Source organism: Corylus avellana, chromosome 8, assembly GCF_965113065.1.
Source record: "Corylus avellana chromosome 8, dhCorAvel1.hap1.2, whole genome shotgun sequence".
Taxonomy (NCBI): domain Eukaryota; kingdom Viridiplantae; phylum Streptophyta; class Magnoliopsida; order Fagales; family Betulaceae; genus Corylus; species Corylus avellana.
In genome coordinates, this window is record NC_142497.1 from 18,608,439 (window position 1) to 18,628,713 (window position 20,275).

The 20,275-nt window shown below is 35.7% G+C and overlaps 1 protein-coding gene across 1 annotated transcript; it reads right to left on the reverse strand.

Moving 5' to 3' along the window:
• Positions 1 to 355: 355 nt before the first annotated feature.
• Positions 356 to 4,774, reverse strand: LOC132163277 (protein GAMETOPHYTE DEFECTIVE 1). Its single transcript, XM_059573499.2, has 6 exons — positions 4,315 to 4,774; positions 4,097 to 4,174; positions 3,886 to 3,966; positions 2,832 to 2,986; positions 1,584 to 2,722; positions 356 to 861 (listed from the first exon to the last, which is right to left on the reverse strand). Exons 1-6 carry the CDS (start codon positions 4,738 to 4,740, stop codon positions 737 to 739), a joined length of 2,004 nt encoding a protein of 667 aa, XP_059429482.1. The 5' UTR covers positions 4,741 to 4,774; the 3' UTR covers positions 356 to 736.
• Between the last annotated feature and the right edge of the window lie 15,501 nt (positions 4,775 to 20,275).

The following is a 20,275-nucleotide window of genomic DNA, read 5'->3' on the forward strand; positions in this document are numbered from 1 at the left end:
GAGCCACCTTAATCGGGTTCTCCGTTTTTTTTTTAAAAAAATATATATATATTTTTCATTTAAAAATAAAAAAATAAAAATAAAAATAAATAATTTCAATTGGAATTATTCGGTTGTTGGTTGGGGTGTGGGAAGTGAATAATTTAAGTTTTGTTTTTGAAAATTGTGTGCATTTTGACTGAGCAGCCTGAACTATCAGATGGCACTGTAGCTGGAACAGTGCCGTTCCAGCTACAGTGTTGGCCCCGTGCTGTTGGCAAACGGGGCCAAGGAGCCTCTGTTCCATGTTGTCACCATGTTCCAAAATCAACACTAATTTAGACCAACTTTGACCACTTCAAGAATAATTTGGATTTTGGAGACATTTCACTACTTCCATTCTCCTTTAAAATCATGGCTAAAATTTGGATATAAATAAAAGATAGATGACAAAATTTTACCACCATTCAAATGAGTGGTTACAAATGATGCAAAGAAAAAGTCCGTACTGGACTGCACTCAATTCTAAATAGCTGATCAATGGGAATAATTAGAGAGAAAAAAAAAAATTACTAGACATACACTCTTATACTTTTTTTACAACTTTTGACATTTGTCACCATGTGATTAAAGAGTGATAAGAGTGTTAGATGCTTACAATTTTTTGCTCCAATCACATGCGGACACATGTTAAAAGTTGTAAAAGAGTTGTATATATAATAGCATTACTAAAAAAAAAACAAAAATCACTTTACAGCTACAGCATCTTGACCCAGCTTTTGATTTTCTTAGATTTTTTCTTGAAAGCCATAGGATTCAACAATGGCTTGAAAGGAAATAAACATGCTCGATTAGATGCTCTCCATTTTGGTCTTGATTTCCCTACAAATCAGTAGAGTCCATGAGTAAATCATTGGTATATCAAAAAAGACCATGACAGCTTACACAATTCAGAACCAAAAAAGGGAGCTTCAGCAATATGCAAGAAAACTTAATTAGAAAATACTAATGAAACAAAGGACCAGGACAGCTTACAATACAATCACAATTCCATGCAAAAACTCAGTTGTGTTAGCAGATCAGTAATTCTCAAGAAAAAGTCAGATCTGCATGTGACTTAGAAAGCCTAATCCAACCCCCAAAGTTGGTGGAATCAAAAGCTAAATTATATAAGTCATAAAGCAGAATGAAATAAATCTAAGAACAGCAATGAAGGACAAAGAAAGTCTTCAACAAAATTGTTTTCAAAATGTTATGCAAAAATTCACACCTGTCCCGGTATACAAGAAAGTTTCACAAAAAAGAAAAATGAAACAACAATGAAGCACCCGGAAACCCTATAGTAAACTGGATTACAATTTCATCAAAGTTCACAGCAGAAGATATAAAAGTAGATGCACTTGTGACAGAAACAAACCACATTCAAGCTTCTAAATCAGAAGATATAAAAGTTCAACAATATATATATATTACATTGTAGGTTATATCCAACTACAGCACAGCTTGTATGTGTTTAACACTCATGCAATTCTCACAATGCAATATTAAGTATAAATATAGTTGGCATGCAACCAATTCCCCCAAACAGTAATTGAAAGTGTTACCTGAAATAGATTGAACGAAGGTTGGATGATGAACTTCAGCATCAGCTTCTCCATGCCTTTGCTCTTCCATTGTCACCTCTGCCAACTCACGATTTGTAACTGAAGCATCATCTGTAATTGTCATATCAATAAAAGACTCTGGGATTGGAAGGTGATCAGTGAGTATAGCCGCATCATTCCCAGGTTCCCTATATTGTTCTCCCTCTGGAAACTGCTCATGTAAAGACACATCATTTAAGGCCAAAGATGTATTTTCTTGATTTTTCATATCTACCTCCATTAACACCCCCTCCATATCAAAACCTAAGACTACATTAGAACTTTTTGTACTCTTAGACTCTTCGTTCGTAGGAGAAAGAAGAACTATATCCTCGGGCAGTGTAGGAAGTTGTCTTTTAGCATCAGCATCACAAGGAGCATCTAACTCCAAGCCCTTCGTTGATGCATGAAACGTGCAATTTTCATTTTCCGGAACAATATGTGATTCAGAATTAGCGACACATATTTGTAATTGTAAATCATGCTTTTCTGCTACACTCAAGGAAAGATTCACATCTGACCCATTTGGATTCTCTTTTTCCTCGTTAGAGGTGGATGTAGGAGTTCTAATTTCCTCAGAGTTTGTTAAAGCTTTTGTAGTATCACTTGCTGAATATAAATTCTGATAATTTTCACAGCCAGAGGTTTGATGTATTAATGAAAAATCATGTGATGAAGTTTGATCTGGTTCTGGAAAAAGATCAAGTTTGCCTGACTGTTCAGGCAGTCCACTGGCTGCAGCAGATATCTCAACTACTTCAGCAGCAGACAAAAAGTCTTTCCCATAATCTGGAGGTTGGGGCACAGTCTCAGTTTGAGATATCAAAGCCTTGACTTGAAAACCATATGATGGCATGCTGTCAATAACTGAAGCAAAATCTAGGGCTTTCACAGATTTTGATACTTTACTGGAGGCGGAGAAAGACTTTGCCATGTCCTCTAATAGCAAATCACCTTCACCACTAGAGATGGGATCCCATTTAAACCAATCACCAGACAAAGGTTTGTTGGAGTCTAATGATACACCTGATGGTATTACTTCAACTCTAATGGCCTCCTTGTGAAACTGTTTTTTCCTTAAAGCATTAGCTACAAGAGTCCTGCAATATATATATATATATATATATATATATATATATATATATATATATATATAAACATCAGCTCAGTGTTTCTGGATGGCAGAGAGGTTTTAAAAAGTTTTCATACCTACAATTTCTGGAAATAGCCACTTTAGCTCGTTCCATGGAGAGCCCAAGCAATAACGATAAATTTGCAACGTCATATGGCCCTCTAAGTTCATTTACAGAAGGGGCACCACTCGAGAAAATGAGATTTTTTCCTCGAGTCCAATCCACCAGTAACTGAAAATTTATGAAGAGTATGCCCAAGTAATCAATTTCCAGATCCATTAATAACTTAGATACAAACAATAACTCAACACATAACGTTATTAAAAAGAATAATAATAGTTCACAGAAATGCACCTTACAAAACTTGGCACCAATAAAATTAGAGTAATTCTAGAAGTCCCTCTTTTGTCACTCTTGTATCCCTCCAAGGATGAGATTGCTCTTAAAATCACAATTTGATTAAAATTCAATAATAATCAATCACAAGCCTAATGGTGATTTTAAGAGCCACATCATCTTTGGAGGACACAAGAGGGACTTGTAGTATTACTCATAAAATCATGCAGAATAAACATGATTAATTTACAGAGCATTGAATTCTGAAACTATTGCATTATTTTCTACAAAATATACGTCTATCAATACTCGACACATATCAACGGTATAGCCATTAGCTTAGTTGATAAATGAGGGCAAAATCTGACTCTCCCGACTCCCATAATAGCCACCAGTTAGCTAAGATCCTTTCACCAGAACAAGATGATCCTCTTTAAATGACAACACTCCTTATCATATAACATAGCATGCCTAGCTGTAGATTTATCTAGAAATGTTTGATCATACTTTTCTTCAAATATGTTCTCTACAAAAATAAGATAACCAAACATCACTAATTCAAATTTTATGATCCAAAACCACATCAACCATGCCTGTCATCAGAAACATAGCAAACCAATTCAATAACATATATATCAAGAAGCACAGGTTTGAACCTTCTTTGTCTTTTTTGAAACAAATTCTCTTTAAGATAAACTAACATAACAAATTTGGATACACAAACGAACAAGCATTCCTACAGTAAGTTTTTCACGAAAATTAAGATTCACAGACATAGTTTGCAAGTCCCACACCTTAGCATTGGATATCATTTGCCTCCTAGTTTGGACATCTACGATAAGATCGGAATATGTGAGCTCGAAATAAACTCCACGCTGCGCATAGAAACACCAGATATTAATCACCATTCTAACATTCCTTATAACAAAATGTCTAAAAAGGCCAGAAACCCTAATCGAGAAGAAATAAGGAAAGAAAGTAAAGGAAAATCATTGCAGAACAAACCTTAATAGCGGCCTTGACCATAGGCAGCTTCAATCGGAAAGGCAGCCTCTCTGAGAAATCAATCGCGATTATATCTACCTAGGTGACCCACAAACAACATCAATAAAACCATCATTCAGCGGCAAAATTGTAATTCAAATAGCAAATTAGTCGATAATGCTAAATTTTCTTCTATTTTCCTCAAATTTCTCGGTATCCAAACAGAACATAAAACAAACCTCCAGTTTCTCACAGGCCTGATCGAAGACGGTCTGGTTCAAGGGCCGAACAGCAACCAAGTCGTAGGTCTTCAAAATAGGGTTCCCAGAGTTTAGGGCCTGGGCCTGAGAGGGGCCCTCGGCGCATACGGTGAGGCGCGTGTACTGGCGGAAGGGGGAGGCAAGTGGGACGCCGAGTAGGTCGCGGTGGAGATTGACGGAGGAGGAGAGAGAGGGCGCGAGCTTGAGGAGAGACGAGAGAGTGAGGAGGGAGATGGAGCAACGGTCGTGATCGGACATCACGCCCTTGATCGTACGGTTGTAGGCGATTCCGGTGTAGCCCAGCTCCATGGCCTTTATCACGAGCTTCGTTCGCGTGGCTTTGAATGCCGTCTTATCGGATGGAGAGGATTCGAGGTACGGTATGTTCAGGTCGAAGAAACCCATGGCTACACAGTCAGAGAGACAGAGAGCGAGAGCGAGAGAGGGTTTAGGGTTTTAGTCTAACATATACGAGAGCATCTATTTAGCTCATTAAATTTAACTTTTTTATAAAAATTTAAGAAAAAACTCACAGAAGTTTAAATTTAACTATGATCAATAAAGCTTTCTAAATATTAAGAGTATTCTCAATAGCAAAGCCAAATTTTTATGTAAAAAAGCTCTTTAAAACTCATTTTATCTAGTTTAGCTAATGAATTTTTAAAGGTTTCTTACATCCAATTAGCTATATTTTTATCTATATCATTTAAATATTATTATTTTTATTCTTTATTGATTCTATCTTTATTTCTTTTCTAAAATTCGTATTTGACTCTTTATTTTTTTCAATGGTAATTCGTTTAACACAATAATTTTTCAATGATTATTATTTTTCAAATAATCATTTTTGTTACTATAATATTTTTGAAACGGTTGTATTTTATAATAATTATATTTTTCAACGGTTTTATTTTTCAAATGTCGTATTTGCCAACATTAAGTATGAAAACCATATTTTCATATAGTAATGTCAATCATATTTATGAAATATCTTTTTATTAAAAATTGTGAAAGAATATTCTCATAATAATCTCTTGAAAGTGGCAAAAGTTTTGGAACAAAGAGAAAACATGTGAAAGAAACAATAAAAAATAAAATGACTTATTTGAAGAGTACTGCTAGATGTAGCTTTTTTTTTTTTTTTTTTTTTAACTAATCCAATCAAATATCCAATTTGCATTTTTTGTTTTTGCTAATCCAATGTGGGGTTTTTTTTACAAATCTGATTATCTATTTTAGATAAAAGTACCATTTGGCTCCTCCATTAGGAATGCTTTAAGTGCTAAAAAGTGAAAGTTATTTAGTTTTTTAATCTATATGTTCATTTTTCATTCTCTCTTGTCTACCTAGACCAAAAAAGAATTAAATAATAATAATAATAATAATAATAATAATATTTAACCAAACTTAAGGAAGGTATAGTGAATTTGATATTTAGTTCATGTCTCTTCAAATTTAACTTTTATTTGAATATCTCAATATGGATGCTCCGATTTCTAAAAATTATTTCTATATTTATTTTAGGTAAAATACACGTAGACCAAAATTCTATGGTTGGGGGTGGCACCACCGCTTGCCACCCTTTTTTTCTTTTGTTTTTTAAAAAATTAATTTTGTTTTGAAAGATTTTGTTTTTAATTAAATTATTAAAAAAAATTATTTTAATATGATGGGGTAAAAATGTTGATGTGGTACTAATGTTGTAGTACCCCAAATTTTTAAAGTCTATTTTAGAGATATTTATTTGATATTCATAGTAGCCAATGATTTTAATTCTTAAGAAATCTATGGTGTTATATGAATTTACGGAAAGTGATAACTAGAGAATGATAATTTGTGGAATAATAGAATAATAATTGGTAGAAAGAGTATCATATGGTAGATAGAATAGTGATGAAAGACAAAATAGTTAATGGTAGGTATAATAGTATTTGGTTGATAGAATAGTAAATGGTAAATAGAAGAGTAATGGAATGTAGAATAGTTAATGGTGGGTATAATAATATTTGGTAAGTGGAATAGTAAAGGGATGGTAGAATTGTAAATGAAAAGTAGAATAGTATTTGTTTTTTTTTTTCCTATAAATAGAGCTTCCCCCTTTATAATTTCACTACTCCTCTCCCTTCTCTTCCACAACCTCTTTCTTCTTTCGCTTTTTACTCGATCTTTCTTCTTTCTGAGAGTATTTATATAGAGCAGAGAGAGAAAGGGCGAGACAAAGTGTTGCAAGAAAGAAAGAACACGAGAGAGAACGAACTTGAGAAATTAGTTTCATAAAATATACTAGTGGTGTTAGTCGGATTGAAGCAACTAAATTCTTCATATACCACTTTTAGCTTCAGTTTAGAAGTAAGTAAATTCACTACCCCTTCTAAAATTACTTCATGTCATGTTATTTAAATATTTTTGTATTAAACTGTAATAATTATTTTATTTACCATCTTGAGATAGGTTGCATGCATGAAAGATTTCTAAATGGATTATTTCGAAAGCTTCTATTTCTTTTAAATGTTTTTTACAGTAAGTTTATATTTGGAAAAATTTCCATTTTGAGAAAAGAAATTTGAGAAATGATGATGATTATAAGAAATGAGAATGATGATAAACCCTCCTACATGTTGCCTTAAGATGCATCAAGAGAAGAACAAGAGATGAGTTAAATGTTTATAAAATGAGGACACATGTATGGAGGAGAGTATTTTTGGCTCCAAGAAATAAAGAAAGAAATGAGTTCGGTACTGATGCTTAGGATGGAAGCGCAACTGCTGAAAAAGGCTTTGCCCGAAAGTAGTTCCATCATTTTTGCCATGCTGAGTGCACCTTTAGTTAATCGGCTGGCCGAGGGGAAGGGGTTGTGGCCACAATATCTCATCTCAGGTCGCAAGGGCCGCGTAACCCTAGTACACGGGGGTAACAGTGTACATTGGCTATCTTATGAGATAATAACTAAAAATAATCGCATTGATGATTCATGATGATGTTTTATTGTTACTGACTATGTATATAATTTATGTGATTTCCGATTTCAAAACTAGGAACATATATTTTATGCTGTTCCAATTTTTAAAACTGGGAATAGGGAGTAAAACTATTAATGGTTGTGAATTTTTCTTACTGAGCCCTTTGGACTCATTCAGTTTTATTTCTTATTTTCAGGTAAAGAGCACACTGGAATAGGAGGCCGGAATTAGGGCGGAACAATTATTAACTTTATAATATTTCTGTATCAACTATTTGTAATAAGTGTAATAAGAACTGTGGTCATAATTTGACATTATGCAACTAAGATTTATCATTTTCGAATTTCACTATTTATCATATTTTGTGATAAAATTTTTATATGTTATCAAATCATTTAAAATTAAGTACTCTGATAGGCCTTATAGATCTTTACATCATTTTAGAGAAAAAGTGACAAACCTAGCCCTAATCGGGTTGGGGGTGTTACAAATGTACGACACAATTTTGGATGAAAAACCAAGAGAATTATCTATTTCACATTTTCGGAGAACTTATGCAATTAAAAAAAAAAGGTCCACAATCCACTTACCCTTTCAAACTACCACCAAATTGACAATATCTCTTCCTAAACTTTCAATTGTAACAATATCATCCTCAAACTATCAAAGCATTGTCAATATCCCCTAAAGACTAGCAAAAAGAAAAGAAAAAGAAAAAAAAAAAAAAAAAAAAAAGAAGTCCCTATAAATTTCTCAATAAGACACAAATACCCTTATAAATTCGGAAAAAAAAAAAAAAAAAAGATTTTTTTTTTTTTTAAGGAAAATTTTCATTTTTTTAAACGGAAATTTTTATGATTTTTTAAAATTATTTTTTTAAACGGAAACTTTTTTCTTTTAAGAAAATTTTCAATTTTTATTAAAAATATTGAAAATTTTTAATGTTTTTCTTCTAAAAAGGATTTTGTTTTTGAAAAAAAAAAAAAAAAGTTTTGGCCGGCCCTTAGATTTTTATTTTTTATAGTTTTAGGTTAAAGTTTTAGTATTTTTTTGTTTTTATTTTAGTAAGGATAGTTTCGTCATTGGGGGAACATTGACAATATTTTGGTAGTTTGGAGGACATTGTCACAATTGAAAGTTCGATGAGAATATTGTCAATTGGGTGGGAGTTGAAGGGGGGTATGTGGACTTACTCAACAGATAAAAAAAAAAGAAAAAAAATTAGGTGTGATCTATTTTAGCGCGTTGACTTGGAAATTTATCTAAAAAATACCCCTAAAATTATTGACAAAATTAAATATATTATTAGTTATGGTATGAAATAGGATTAAATACACATTTGGTTTTTGTACAGATTGTTAAAAAATAAATATGTAGAAACTACAAAATTATAATAAATAAATAAATAAAATAAAAGTAGAATAAATATGTGGAAATTACCAAAAAAAAAAAAAGAGAGAGAGAGAGCTCGTGGGGCCAGCGTCAATGCAAACCGTGTTGCAACATCACTTGCATGTGTCTATCCAAAAGTCATTCTAAAATAGACATAAATAGTAATACTGGAATACTAGTGGTTGGTCGAGTAGAAGGAGTGGACTTAGGCACCTTGCCTAATACATTCATACAATTAAGGTTTTCTTATATAAATATATGTTATGTTGTGATCTTGAATCATTAATAGTAAAATATAGCCACACTCTCCTGTGGACGGAGGCACCTTGCCGAACCACATAAATATGTTTTTTGACTCTCTCTTGATTTCTCTATTTTTGATTCCCTATTATTCATCATTGTTGTGTATGGTAACAACATCACTGCATAGTCAACCAGAGAGTATGTGATGTGATTATTGATGGTGGTAGCGGGAAAGTTGGGTGTAAAAACTAAGAAGCACCCAACCCCATACAAGATCCGATGGATCAAGCAGGAAACCAAGACACTAGTAATCGAGAGATGTCTTTTCACATTTTCGATAAGTAAACATTACTCGAATTCAATTTTGTGTGATGTGGTGTAGATGGACATGTGCAACTTAATCCTGAGAAAACCTTGGCAGTTTGATGTTGATGCCCAGCAGAAGGGAAGATATAATATTTACATTATCTTTTTGAATGGTTGAAAGATAACATTTCGACCCTTACAAGAAGTCAAGAACATTACCCATTCCTAGGGTAAGTCGGTCTTCCTGTCCACTGGATCAAAGTTCATAGAAGAAGTTAAGGAGGCTCAAGACATCATAGGATTGGTGACTGAAGGATCCTCAGGTGCCATCTCACAAGAAGTTCCCGAGACAATACGATCGATGTTAGAAGAATTCCGAGACATCATGCCTGAAGAGATGCCCGAGAGACTGCTGCCCATGAGAGATATCCAACACTATATTGACTTAGTGCTGGGAGCAAATCTCCCGAACCTGCCACATTACCGAATGAGTTGAAAGCAGAATGCTATTTTGCAAGAGCAGGTAGAGGGGTTAATTCGAAAGGGACACTTGCGAGAGCATGAGTCCATGCGCAATACCGACCCTACCCGTTGTTATGTCAAATACCAACTTAAATTAATAGGCAAATACTTAGTACGTTTTACTCGCAAGTGCACAAGATCATACGATAGTATAGTAGGCAAATACGAGATCATTCCCACGAGGATTGGTAAATTATGTTTAGAAGTAATTTTCTATTTAATTAAAGAGATAAAATTCAATTGTCACGATTGAATTTAAAATAAAGAAATAAAATAAAAGATAAACTAAAACTAAAAAGGATTAGGGTTTTGATATCCACCACTGATCAGACTAATTAAGATAACAATATGCTAATGTGCCAATCATACTGGTATATTTAATGTTTGCCAACCTAAGAGTATGGGTGTCTACTCCTTAAGATATTGATCTCCATAAGCAACGAATTAGGCATGGGTATCTACTCTAATTCTTTTATTTCTTAAAGGATTTAGCATGGGTGTATACTAAGTTGTTCTTCAAGAAAGCATAAATCTGTGAAAATCGACAAACACATGAGGCCTAGGGCATGGATGTCTACTCCCGGTTCTCCATGTTGATTAACCCAAGAATCCGGTGTGAATTTCTTTTGTTACTCTTATTAAACCCAGGACTCGATCATCCAAATTGATTTAATTAACTAGTCCATACAACATGCATATATTGATCAGGCAAACACATATGAGGAATTCAAGAAAACAATAATTACTCAAGTTAAATACATCAAAATATGATTGTAGCAAATGCGCCAATATTGAAATCATAAATACACATGACTAGGGCTTCAATCTATCCTTAATTAAAATATAAACTACATAACAAAAATAAAAGGTGGAAGAGAAGAAAAACCCAAACTTCTCTTGATCTAGCCTTCAGTTCCTTTCCAAAGCTTGTGCCTCTTTCTCCACACCCTTTTCCTAGAAGCTAAGAGGTCTATTTATAGGCCTTTAGAAGTCCTTGTTACACTAGTAAACCTAAAAAATTCGTAGGGTTTAGTCCTATTATAAGTGGGACTTGGAATACCCTAATATAGAAGGAAAGGGCATTCTGACCGCTGCTCATTATTCTCCAGCGCATGGGTGCGCTTGATCGCAACTCGTGTGCGCTCAATCACAAGACTATAATTGATCCTATGTGTTAGGCACTAGATCGCAGGTGCGATCGAGGCTGTTGCTTGTGCGCACGAGCACACACCTTGCGCTCGTCTGGTTCTCTTGCTTGTAATGCGCTCGATCGCAGGTCTCTTGCGATCGATCTCACAACAAGAGGCTTCAGCTTTTCCCAAATTTGCTCTTTCAGCTCAATACTTTCAAGTTTTTTTCCTTTTCTTCCAAAGGCCTACAAAGTCACAGAAAATACAGAAAATGAATAAAATGGCATAAACTAACAACACTAGGGAATTAACATAAAAGGGAAACAAAAACAAAACTAAAGACAAACATAAAAATAAATTGAGAAAAACAAATAGAAAAATAATAGGATAAACTATGAGGTGCCTCCCATGAGCGCTAAGTTTAGCGTCTTCAACCAGACTGTTGTTCTCCTCTTATTCTCTTATTTCTGCCCCGAAGAAGATGCTCCAGGATTGGGTATTGTTTGGGATGGAAATCCACCCTGTTTTCTTTCACTCAGCTCCTTAGCCATTTGCCCCATTTGGACTTCCAGTCTTTGCATAGCTTGATTGATTTTTGCATTGATTTGTCTTTGATCATTCATGAATTCCCGTTGCGTAGTTGCCAAGGTGCGTCCATACTTTCCAAGTCATTCTGCTTTGATTCTTGCATTGGTTGGCTTGCTTGTTGGTAGTTCCTCTGCTGCCCTTGATGGTTTAGAGTATTTTGATTGTTACTCTATGAGAAATTTGGGTGGTTTCGCCACCCTGGATTGTAGGTGTTGGAGTAAGGATTATTCTTGGGAGAATAATTGTTCTGTCCCTCATAATTTACTTGCTCTTGATCTGCAAATGAATACAAGGGGCAAGTCTCAGTAGTGTAATCAAAATGAGAACATAAAGCACATACCTGGGGTTGCGCGGCTTGTTGACTAGGTGAGATGTCCTGAGCAGTCATGGCTTTGACAATCATATCTAACTTTCTTTCCACAACAGCCATCTGATTTGGAGGTCCACCACTCAGGTTCACTTCATACATGCCCTCGCTCTTTACTCCTTGCCTCCCTTTGGATAAGAATTGTTGGGAATGTTCACTCAATGTCTCAAAGAGCTCTATAGCTTCCTCATTGCTCTTTTCCATCAGCATACCTCCACAAATTGAATCAATAATACCCTTGTTAATATCATTTGAACCTTCATAAAAAGTTTGTACCTGATCATCTTAAGGCATGTTGTGTTGTGGACAGTTAAGAAGCAGCGTATTGAGATGGTCCCACGCTTCAAAGAAAATATCTCAATCTCTTTGTTGGAACGATTGAAGCTCCCTTCTAAGCTGCCTTGTCTTTTGAGCGGAGAAGAACTTCTTTAGGAACTTGCTGGACAACTCTTCCTAAGTATGAATGGATTCTGCAGGCAAGGAATTATACAGCAACTTAGCATTGTCTTTTAAGGAAAAGGGGAATAAGACTAACCTGAGTCTTTTCGGAGTTAGGCCTTGAACTTGCTGAAACTTGCAGAGATCAAAGAATTCCCTGAGGTGCAAGTTTGGATCCTCCGTAGCTGTGCCTCTGAAGTGAGTTAAGGCATTGAGTATTTGCGGGGATATGTAGTAATTGCCTTCTACCTCCGGTTGATAGGCTATGAATAATGGCTGGTTGAGGTTTTTCAGGATGAAAGACTGCTTCATGGGCCTTCGCACTGGCGGCGGGTTTTCTGGCAGCTCTTCCATTTTTTTCTCAACGTCTTCTTCTTCTTTTGTGTCGGAATTGTCTCTATGCCCTTGTTGAATGGTCCGCTCCATTTCTGGATCAAGGAGAAACATGGTTGAGGCTTGAAATCGATGACCTTGCATAAGAAGATTTTTCCTTTGTAGTCACAGCAGTTTTAGTACTACTGTTCAGAAGTCCTCTGGAATCGTGCTCGATCGCAGGTTAGTGCTCTCGATCGCACTACGCTCGATCACACTTGGTCTCAGCTCGATCGCAGTAATAAAATGCTAGGTGCTACAAGTTGAAACAGAACAGATGCAAAGAAGTAAATGGAAAACTAAAAAAAATATTTTTACTTTTTGATAAAAACAGAATTAAAATTAAAAATTAAAATAACCAACTAAAGGAAAATAATTCTAAACAAAATTTAATACAATCACCAGCAACGGCACCAAAAATTTGTTGTGCCAAATACCCACGTAAATTAATAGGCAAATACTTGGTATGTTTTACTCGCAAGTGCACAAGATCAAACGATAGTATAGCAGGCACATACGAGATCATTCCCACGAGGATTGGTAAATTATGTTTAGAAGTAATTTCCTATTTAATTAAACAGATAAAATTCAATTGTCCTGATAAAATTTAAAATAAAGAAATAAAATAAAAGATAAACTAAAACTAAAAAGGATTACGATTTTGATATCCACAACTAATCAAACTAATTAAGATAACAGTATACCAATGCGCCAATCATACCGATATATTTAATGTTTGCCAACCTAAGGGTATGGGTGTCTACTCCTTAAGCTATTGATCTCCCTAAGCAATGAATTAGGCATGGGTGTCTACTCTAATTATTTTCTTTCTTAAAGGATTTAACATGTGTGTATACTAAGTTGTTAGTTAAGAAAACATAAATCTGTAAAATCAACAAACACATAAGGCCTAGGACATGGGTGTCTACTTCCGGTTCCCTATGTTAATTAACCCAAGAACCCGTTGTAGATTTCTTTTGTTACTCTTATTAAACCTAGGACTCGATCATTCAAATTGATTTAATTAACTAGTCTATACCACATCTATATGTTGATCAGGCAAACACATATGAGGAATTCAAGAAAACAGGAATTAATCAAGTTAAATATACTAAAATATGATTGTAGCAAAGGCGTCAATATTGAAATCATAAATAGACATGACTAGGACTTCAATCTAGTCATAATTAAAATATAAACTACATAACAAAAATAAACGGTGGAAGAGAAGAAAAACCCAAACTCCTCTTGATCTAGCCTTCAATTCTTTTCCAGAGCTTGTGCCTCTTTCTCCACACCCGTTTTCCTAGAAGCTAAGAGGTCTATTTATAGGCCGAAATCCTTGTTACACTAGTAAACCTAGAAAATTTGTAGGGTTTCGTCCTATTACAAGTGGGACTTGGAATACCCTAACACGGAAGGAAAGGGCATTCTGGCCGCAGCTCATTGTTCTCCAGCTCACGACTACACTCAATTGCAGCTTGTGTGCACTCAATTGCAGGACTGCGATCGATTGTATGTGTTAGGTGCTCAATTGCAGGTGTGATCGAGGTTGTTGCTTGTGTGCACGAGCGCACGCCTTGCGCTTATCTGGTTCTCTATTAGTGAGCTCGATCGTAGGTCTCCTGCGATCGATTGCACTACCAGAGCCTTTAGCTTTTCCCAAATTTGCTCTTTATGCTCAATACTTCCAGGTTTTTTTCCTTTTCTTCCAAAGGCCTATAAAGACGTAGAAAATACAGAAAATGAATAAAACGGCATAAACTAACAACACTAGGGAATTAACATATATAAGTTTAAGGGCTAAAATATAAAAATTTTGGCACTTAACACCAATATCGAAGAAAAATGAGAGTTGGCGGATGTGCTGGACAGCCAAGTAACAAACAAGATCACAGTCTAGTATGGGTTACCGATTCCCCGAATAAGTGGCATGTTTGACATACTATATGGGGCTAAGATCTTTTCGAAGATTGAATTGAGGTGTGGATATCACCAGGTCTGTATACGACCGGAAGATGAATGGAAGACAACGGTCAAGACTAAGGAAAGGCTTTATGAGTTGATGGTGATGCCTTTCGGTCTTTCGAATGCACCAAGCACTTTCATGCGACTCATGAATCAGGCACTAAAACCTTTTATCGAGAAATTTTTCGTTGTCTATTTTGATGATATTATTATCTATTGTCACAACCCGGTGAATCACATGGATCACATGAGGAAAGTGTTGGAGGTCCACCATAACAACAAGTTGTTTATCAACTTGAAGAAGTGTAGCTTCATGATGGATCGATTACTTTTCCTTGGATTTGTGATTAGTGCTAATGGAATCTGAGTGGATAAAGAGAAGGTGGGAGCAAACCGAGGATGGCCAACACCCAAGTCAGTGGGAAAGGTATGATGTTTCCATGGGTTAGCAACTTTCTATAAAATGTTCATTCGGAATTTCCTCAGTATTGTATGGGGTGGCTTGCGGCCACCCCCAGGGTGTTAGGGGTGGCTTTCTGGCCACCCCTGTAACAACCTAAGAAAAAGCGTTAGCCACATATGCGCTATCACCCTAAACGGATTAGTCAATTTAGAGCTTCCTTAGAATTTATTAAAAATTTCAGTTTCACCTAGTAACTAAGCAACGTGAGACTTAGCACTCATGACTATCTTTATAAACCACCCACCCTATGTGGCTTCTTCTCATCTTTCTAATATGGGACTGGAGTATTACAAACTCCCCCTCTTAAATTTCTGATGTCCTCGTCAGGACCACGTCATGCAGTGCTTCAATACCACATGACCTAGCGTTACTAGGTGGCTTTTATACCATTTGTAACAACCCAAGAAAAAGTGCTAGTCATATCTGCGTTATTACCCCAAAAGGACTAGTCAATTTGGAGCTTCCTTAAAATTTATTATAATTCTTGGTTTCACCTACTAACTAGGCAATGTTGAACTTAGCACCCATGACTATCTTTATAAACCACTCATTCTATGTGGCTTCTTCTCATCATCCTAATATAAGACTGGGGTGTTACAACCCCTTCAATTTTTTTTTAAAGATTTAATTTTTAAATTAAATTAATAAAAAATTAATATGCTGACATGGCAAAATGGTGCATTTAGTTGGGACTGACGGGCATTAAACATTTGGGAGAAAATGTAATGGTATGGGTTAATTTGCCTTTTCGATTGACCTAGGGAGTAAAAATTCGAAAGAAAAAAAAGTTTAGGGAGTTTTCTGTTTTGGCGCATTTACTTAGGGATTTATAAGATATTTACCCTTTCTCTTTTATCAGTACCTAATAAAATAAAATATTTCACTCAACATTTAACGCAATCAAATAAATCCTCTTAGGCTCAATATTTAATTATCTATTTAGTATTTCGAAAGAGTTTCTATTCTTTTTTTAGCACAACAATCAAATAAACACACTATAATCTTCCATTAGCCCACTAAAAATCCAAACAATTAATTATCTTCATTCAGAAGTTTCAATTTTTATCAAAGAACAAACATTCAAACAAAGTAAAAAATGAAAAAATAAACAACCTACAAATACAGTTAGTACTCAATTACAATTGTTTGGAGAGTGTTGTGTTATTCTTATTAAGTAGCACAAAACATTTGTACTCAATTACAATTGTTTGGAGAGTGTTCTGTTATTCTTATTAAGTAGCACAAAACATTAGTTTCATATCTATATATTGATAGCTAAATACAATTTTTTTTTTTTTTGTTAAACTGATAAACAAAAGGTTAAGAATATACCCTGGGATTGAACTTTTAGGTTATTACTATTGAAGAGTGGAGAAAGAGAAAATTAATTCTTGGTGTTGTAGTGATAGGGATAAGATAAGATTGAGTTGGAATGTAATTTCAACTCATTAGGATTAGAATACTAGGATTAGATTACATTAATATTTGAGTTAAAATAGGATTTCAATTATTTAGGATTAGGTTTATTTGAATATTTGATATGCTATCTTTTAGGTGTTATCATGTTCAATTTTAGTCTATTTATAGACCGTTTTATTAATGAATAAGGCAGAGAATGATTTAGTCAAATTATGGTCTTCTCCTACCCTAAGTGGAGTATTGTGGTGTTCTTCTACCCTAAGTGAAGAGTTGTGATCTCTCCTACCTGAAATGAGCTCTCAAATCTCTCAAATCCCATCTCATGTCACTACCCAATCTTGGGTACCTATCAATTGGTATCAGATCTATTTCAATCCAATTCCGTTCAAACTTGAAAATACCCCAAAAACATGCAACTAGTTCCACAAACAAAAATCCCACGCCTCAACTCTCACCAAAGTCCAATAAACCAGAATCGTTGCCATGGCTATAGACGAAGAACAGATTCAAAAATTGGAAGCAGGCATGAAAGGGATCAAAGAAGCAATGCAGAAGTTGTCCGATGGCTGGGAGCCTTGAATGATCTTGGAAAGAGAGCATCGACTGATCTTTGAAAGAAATTATGGGAAACACATTCAGAACTCATAAAGAGGCTTCACAGCAAAACTCAGTGCATATTCCATCGCCCGATTTAACCCCGGCCACCAACAACCAACAACCCACAACCAGTCCAACCGCTGAACACCCGCAACTAGTCCATCAACCGGTCAACCCCACTTTTCCAACCTAAGCACCATTGTTCCTTTAAGCCACTGCCAATAGCCGCACGCATCGGCACCGCTCATCTTGTGTAATACCTCAATAAATTATCATTTTTTTAAAGAGTTAAAGATTTTTTAACCGACTAATAATTTTTGGCCCAAAAAAGAAACCCTAAAATCTTCTTTGATAAGCTCAAGCCCTTAGGGCCTTTTTAGCAAGCAAAAGCTCAAGATCCCCCTTCACTAGACAAGTGCTCGTCTAGGGGATCACACCGAGCTCTTTTTTGAAGCTTACGCTACCCTCGTGAAATCGTACATTGAACCCTTTTGGTTTTTTGTGAACAGTACACGAATGCTCGTATGAATAGTTCACACGAGCGCTCGTTGATCATTCTTAGACCTTTGGTTAATTCTCGAGACGCACGCTTGAAAAAGCATTTTTGGCTCGTTGTGAACAGTACACGAGCACTCGCCCATGGACCACACGAGCGCTCGTTCCTTTTTGGCAGAATTCCCATTTTGCCCTCAACTTCCTTTTTGTATAAATACACCCACACCCCATTCGACCCAACCCTCAAATCTGCCTCTGAAACCTTGAGAAAATGCTGCTACTTTGTCATTTGAGTAAGTGTGAGTTGTGAGGAACCTTGGAGAAGGGAGGAGCACTCTTGAGAGACCTACTCGTTGAGGTAATCTCTACACCTTGTTATTGTGTTGATTAAATTTCTTGTTTTACAATAGCCTAGATATCAACACTTAGGAGAGAAACGTTTCCTTACTCCTTTCAATGATTTTAAGCCTTTTTGTGTTATGGCAAGCCTTTGCATCATTTCTTTGACAAGACTTGTTTCAAAAAGTGTTTTCAAAAGTTGCCATTAAGAACACTTGTATTATGTTTTGTGCTTAAAACAGACCTATTTACTATAAGCAAGAAGTGTTTTCCAAAGCTTTCAAATGCCCATTGAATTCATCTGTTTTACTTGCATTGTTAAGAACTAAGGAAGTAGGAACCAACCTATAGCTTTAGATAGGAGCTTAAGGGCATTTGGGCACTTTTGGATAAAAACTAGCCCCTGGACAAACACTTGTCATAAGGAATGAACGCTCAACTAGAGGCCGGTTCATGTGTTCCTTAGCCCCATAAATGCCTACAAGGTCTTAGCACTCTGTAACGCCCCCAAAATTAGCCTTGGCTAACCTGGTAAGGTTACTGACAATTACTCTAATTAAACCAACTTGTGCCCAAATGGGAAATCAGCCCTCTAAGAATTATCAGAGTTAATGCATAGGAAGGTGAAACAAATATGAGAAACTATTAAATCATCAAATGGATAAGTAAAATCCTCAAACTCAAAAGCATGGAGCAACTAATGATAATGTAAAACAAACCTGAAAGTAGCATGAAGATTCTAAAGCAAGGTCCATAGTGGCAATTGTACCACTTTTGGGTTCTAGTGACAAACTTCCTAAAAAGGTAATAACAGTATAAGTCTAACAATTTAGTAAGTAAACCTCACAGTTAGGTATGACGTGAATCCATTTAAGCAAAAATAAACGTGCAGTTTTAGTAAACATTTAAAAAATGTGTTGTCTCCATTAATATAACATAAAAGTATTGTTTCATTAATGAAAGAGTGGTGTACTCCTGGCGGCAATCGCCTAAGTATTTTAATACAGGAGAAACTAATGTTTTATAGTTCATAACTTTCATGTATAGTTTACCCAAAATATTACCCCTTCTTAGCAGGGTTGGCACTGTCTCGAGGGACCTGTAATACTATGCCGGCCCCGACCATCTCGGGTCACTACCCAACCTCAGGTACCTATCAATGGGTATCAGACCAGTCGAATCCTCCTTTCAAAATTGCCCAAAACCACATCCAGCCCTCCACCAACAATGTCTATCAAAGTTCCCTTGAGTGCAGATCAACTAGAAGCAATTTAGGAAGCACTTCTCGAGTTGAAGGATCAAATGATCGAGCAGGTGAGTGAGTGTTTCAAGCAGTTCTGGCTTGACAGCATTTCAGCATCTGCTGTCCAGCTCGCCTAACCCCAGACCCGCACACAGCCCCAACCATCAAAACTCAGCAGCACAAGTTGCACAATCCGTGCCACACTATCAATTATCGAAGCCCACGTCCCACGACGCCATCCCCACAAGTGCCATTGTTCCTTTTAGCCACCGCCGACAATCATCACCGCTCATCCTGACTACATATCCAATAAGCACTGGACACATAAGCTCCCACAATGCCAGCCCATAGGCCACAACCCCACTCTACCACGATTTTGTTCCTCGGATTGTCACCTACGCAAATGCAAAACCCATCTTCACCCCAAACGAAGAAGCATCTTGAAGAAGAATGGCATGTTCACGAACTCTATTCATAACAACAAAAGAAGAAGAAGACGTTTTGTATTATTTGTTTGGTCTAGGAAAAAGAAAAAGAAAAAGAATTGTGGTAGAGAAAAGTCAAAGACCAAGTTATCCAAAGAGAAAGCATAGAAGTATAATTTCCTTTTTAAAATTCTTTTCTTTATGTGGGACTCTGAGTCATGTATAAATTTGTTTTTAGTGGTATTAGTTTAAATTTCTAATTCTATCTAGTCGGACCTTGAGGACAATGTCCTTTTAAGGGGCAGGAATGATAGGGATAAGATAAGGTTGAATTGGAATGTAATTCCAACTCATTAGGATTAAAATGTTAGGATTAGATTTGATTAATAGTCAAGTTAAAATAGGATTTCAATTATTTAGGATTAGGTTTATTTGAATATTTGATATGTATTTTTGAGGTGTTATCGTGTTATCAATTGTAGTCTATTTATAGACCATTTTATTAATGAAGAAATTGGAGAATGATTTAGTCAAACTATGGTCTTCTCCTACCCTAAGTGGAGTATTGTGGTGTTCTTCTATCCTAAGTGAAGAGTTGTGGTCTCTCCTACCCGAAAAGAGCTCTCAAATCCCATCTCGCGTCACTACCCAACCTCGAGTACCTATCATGTAG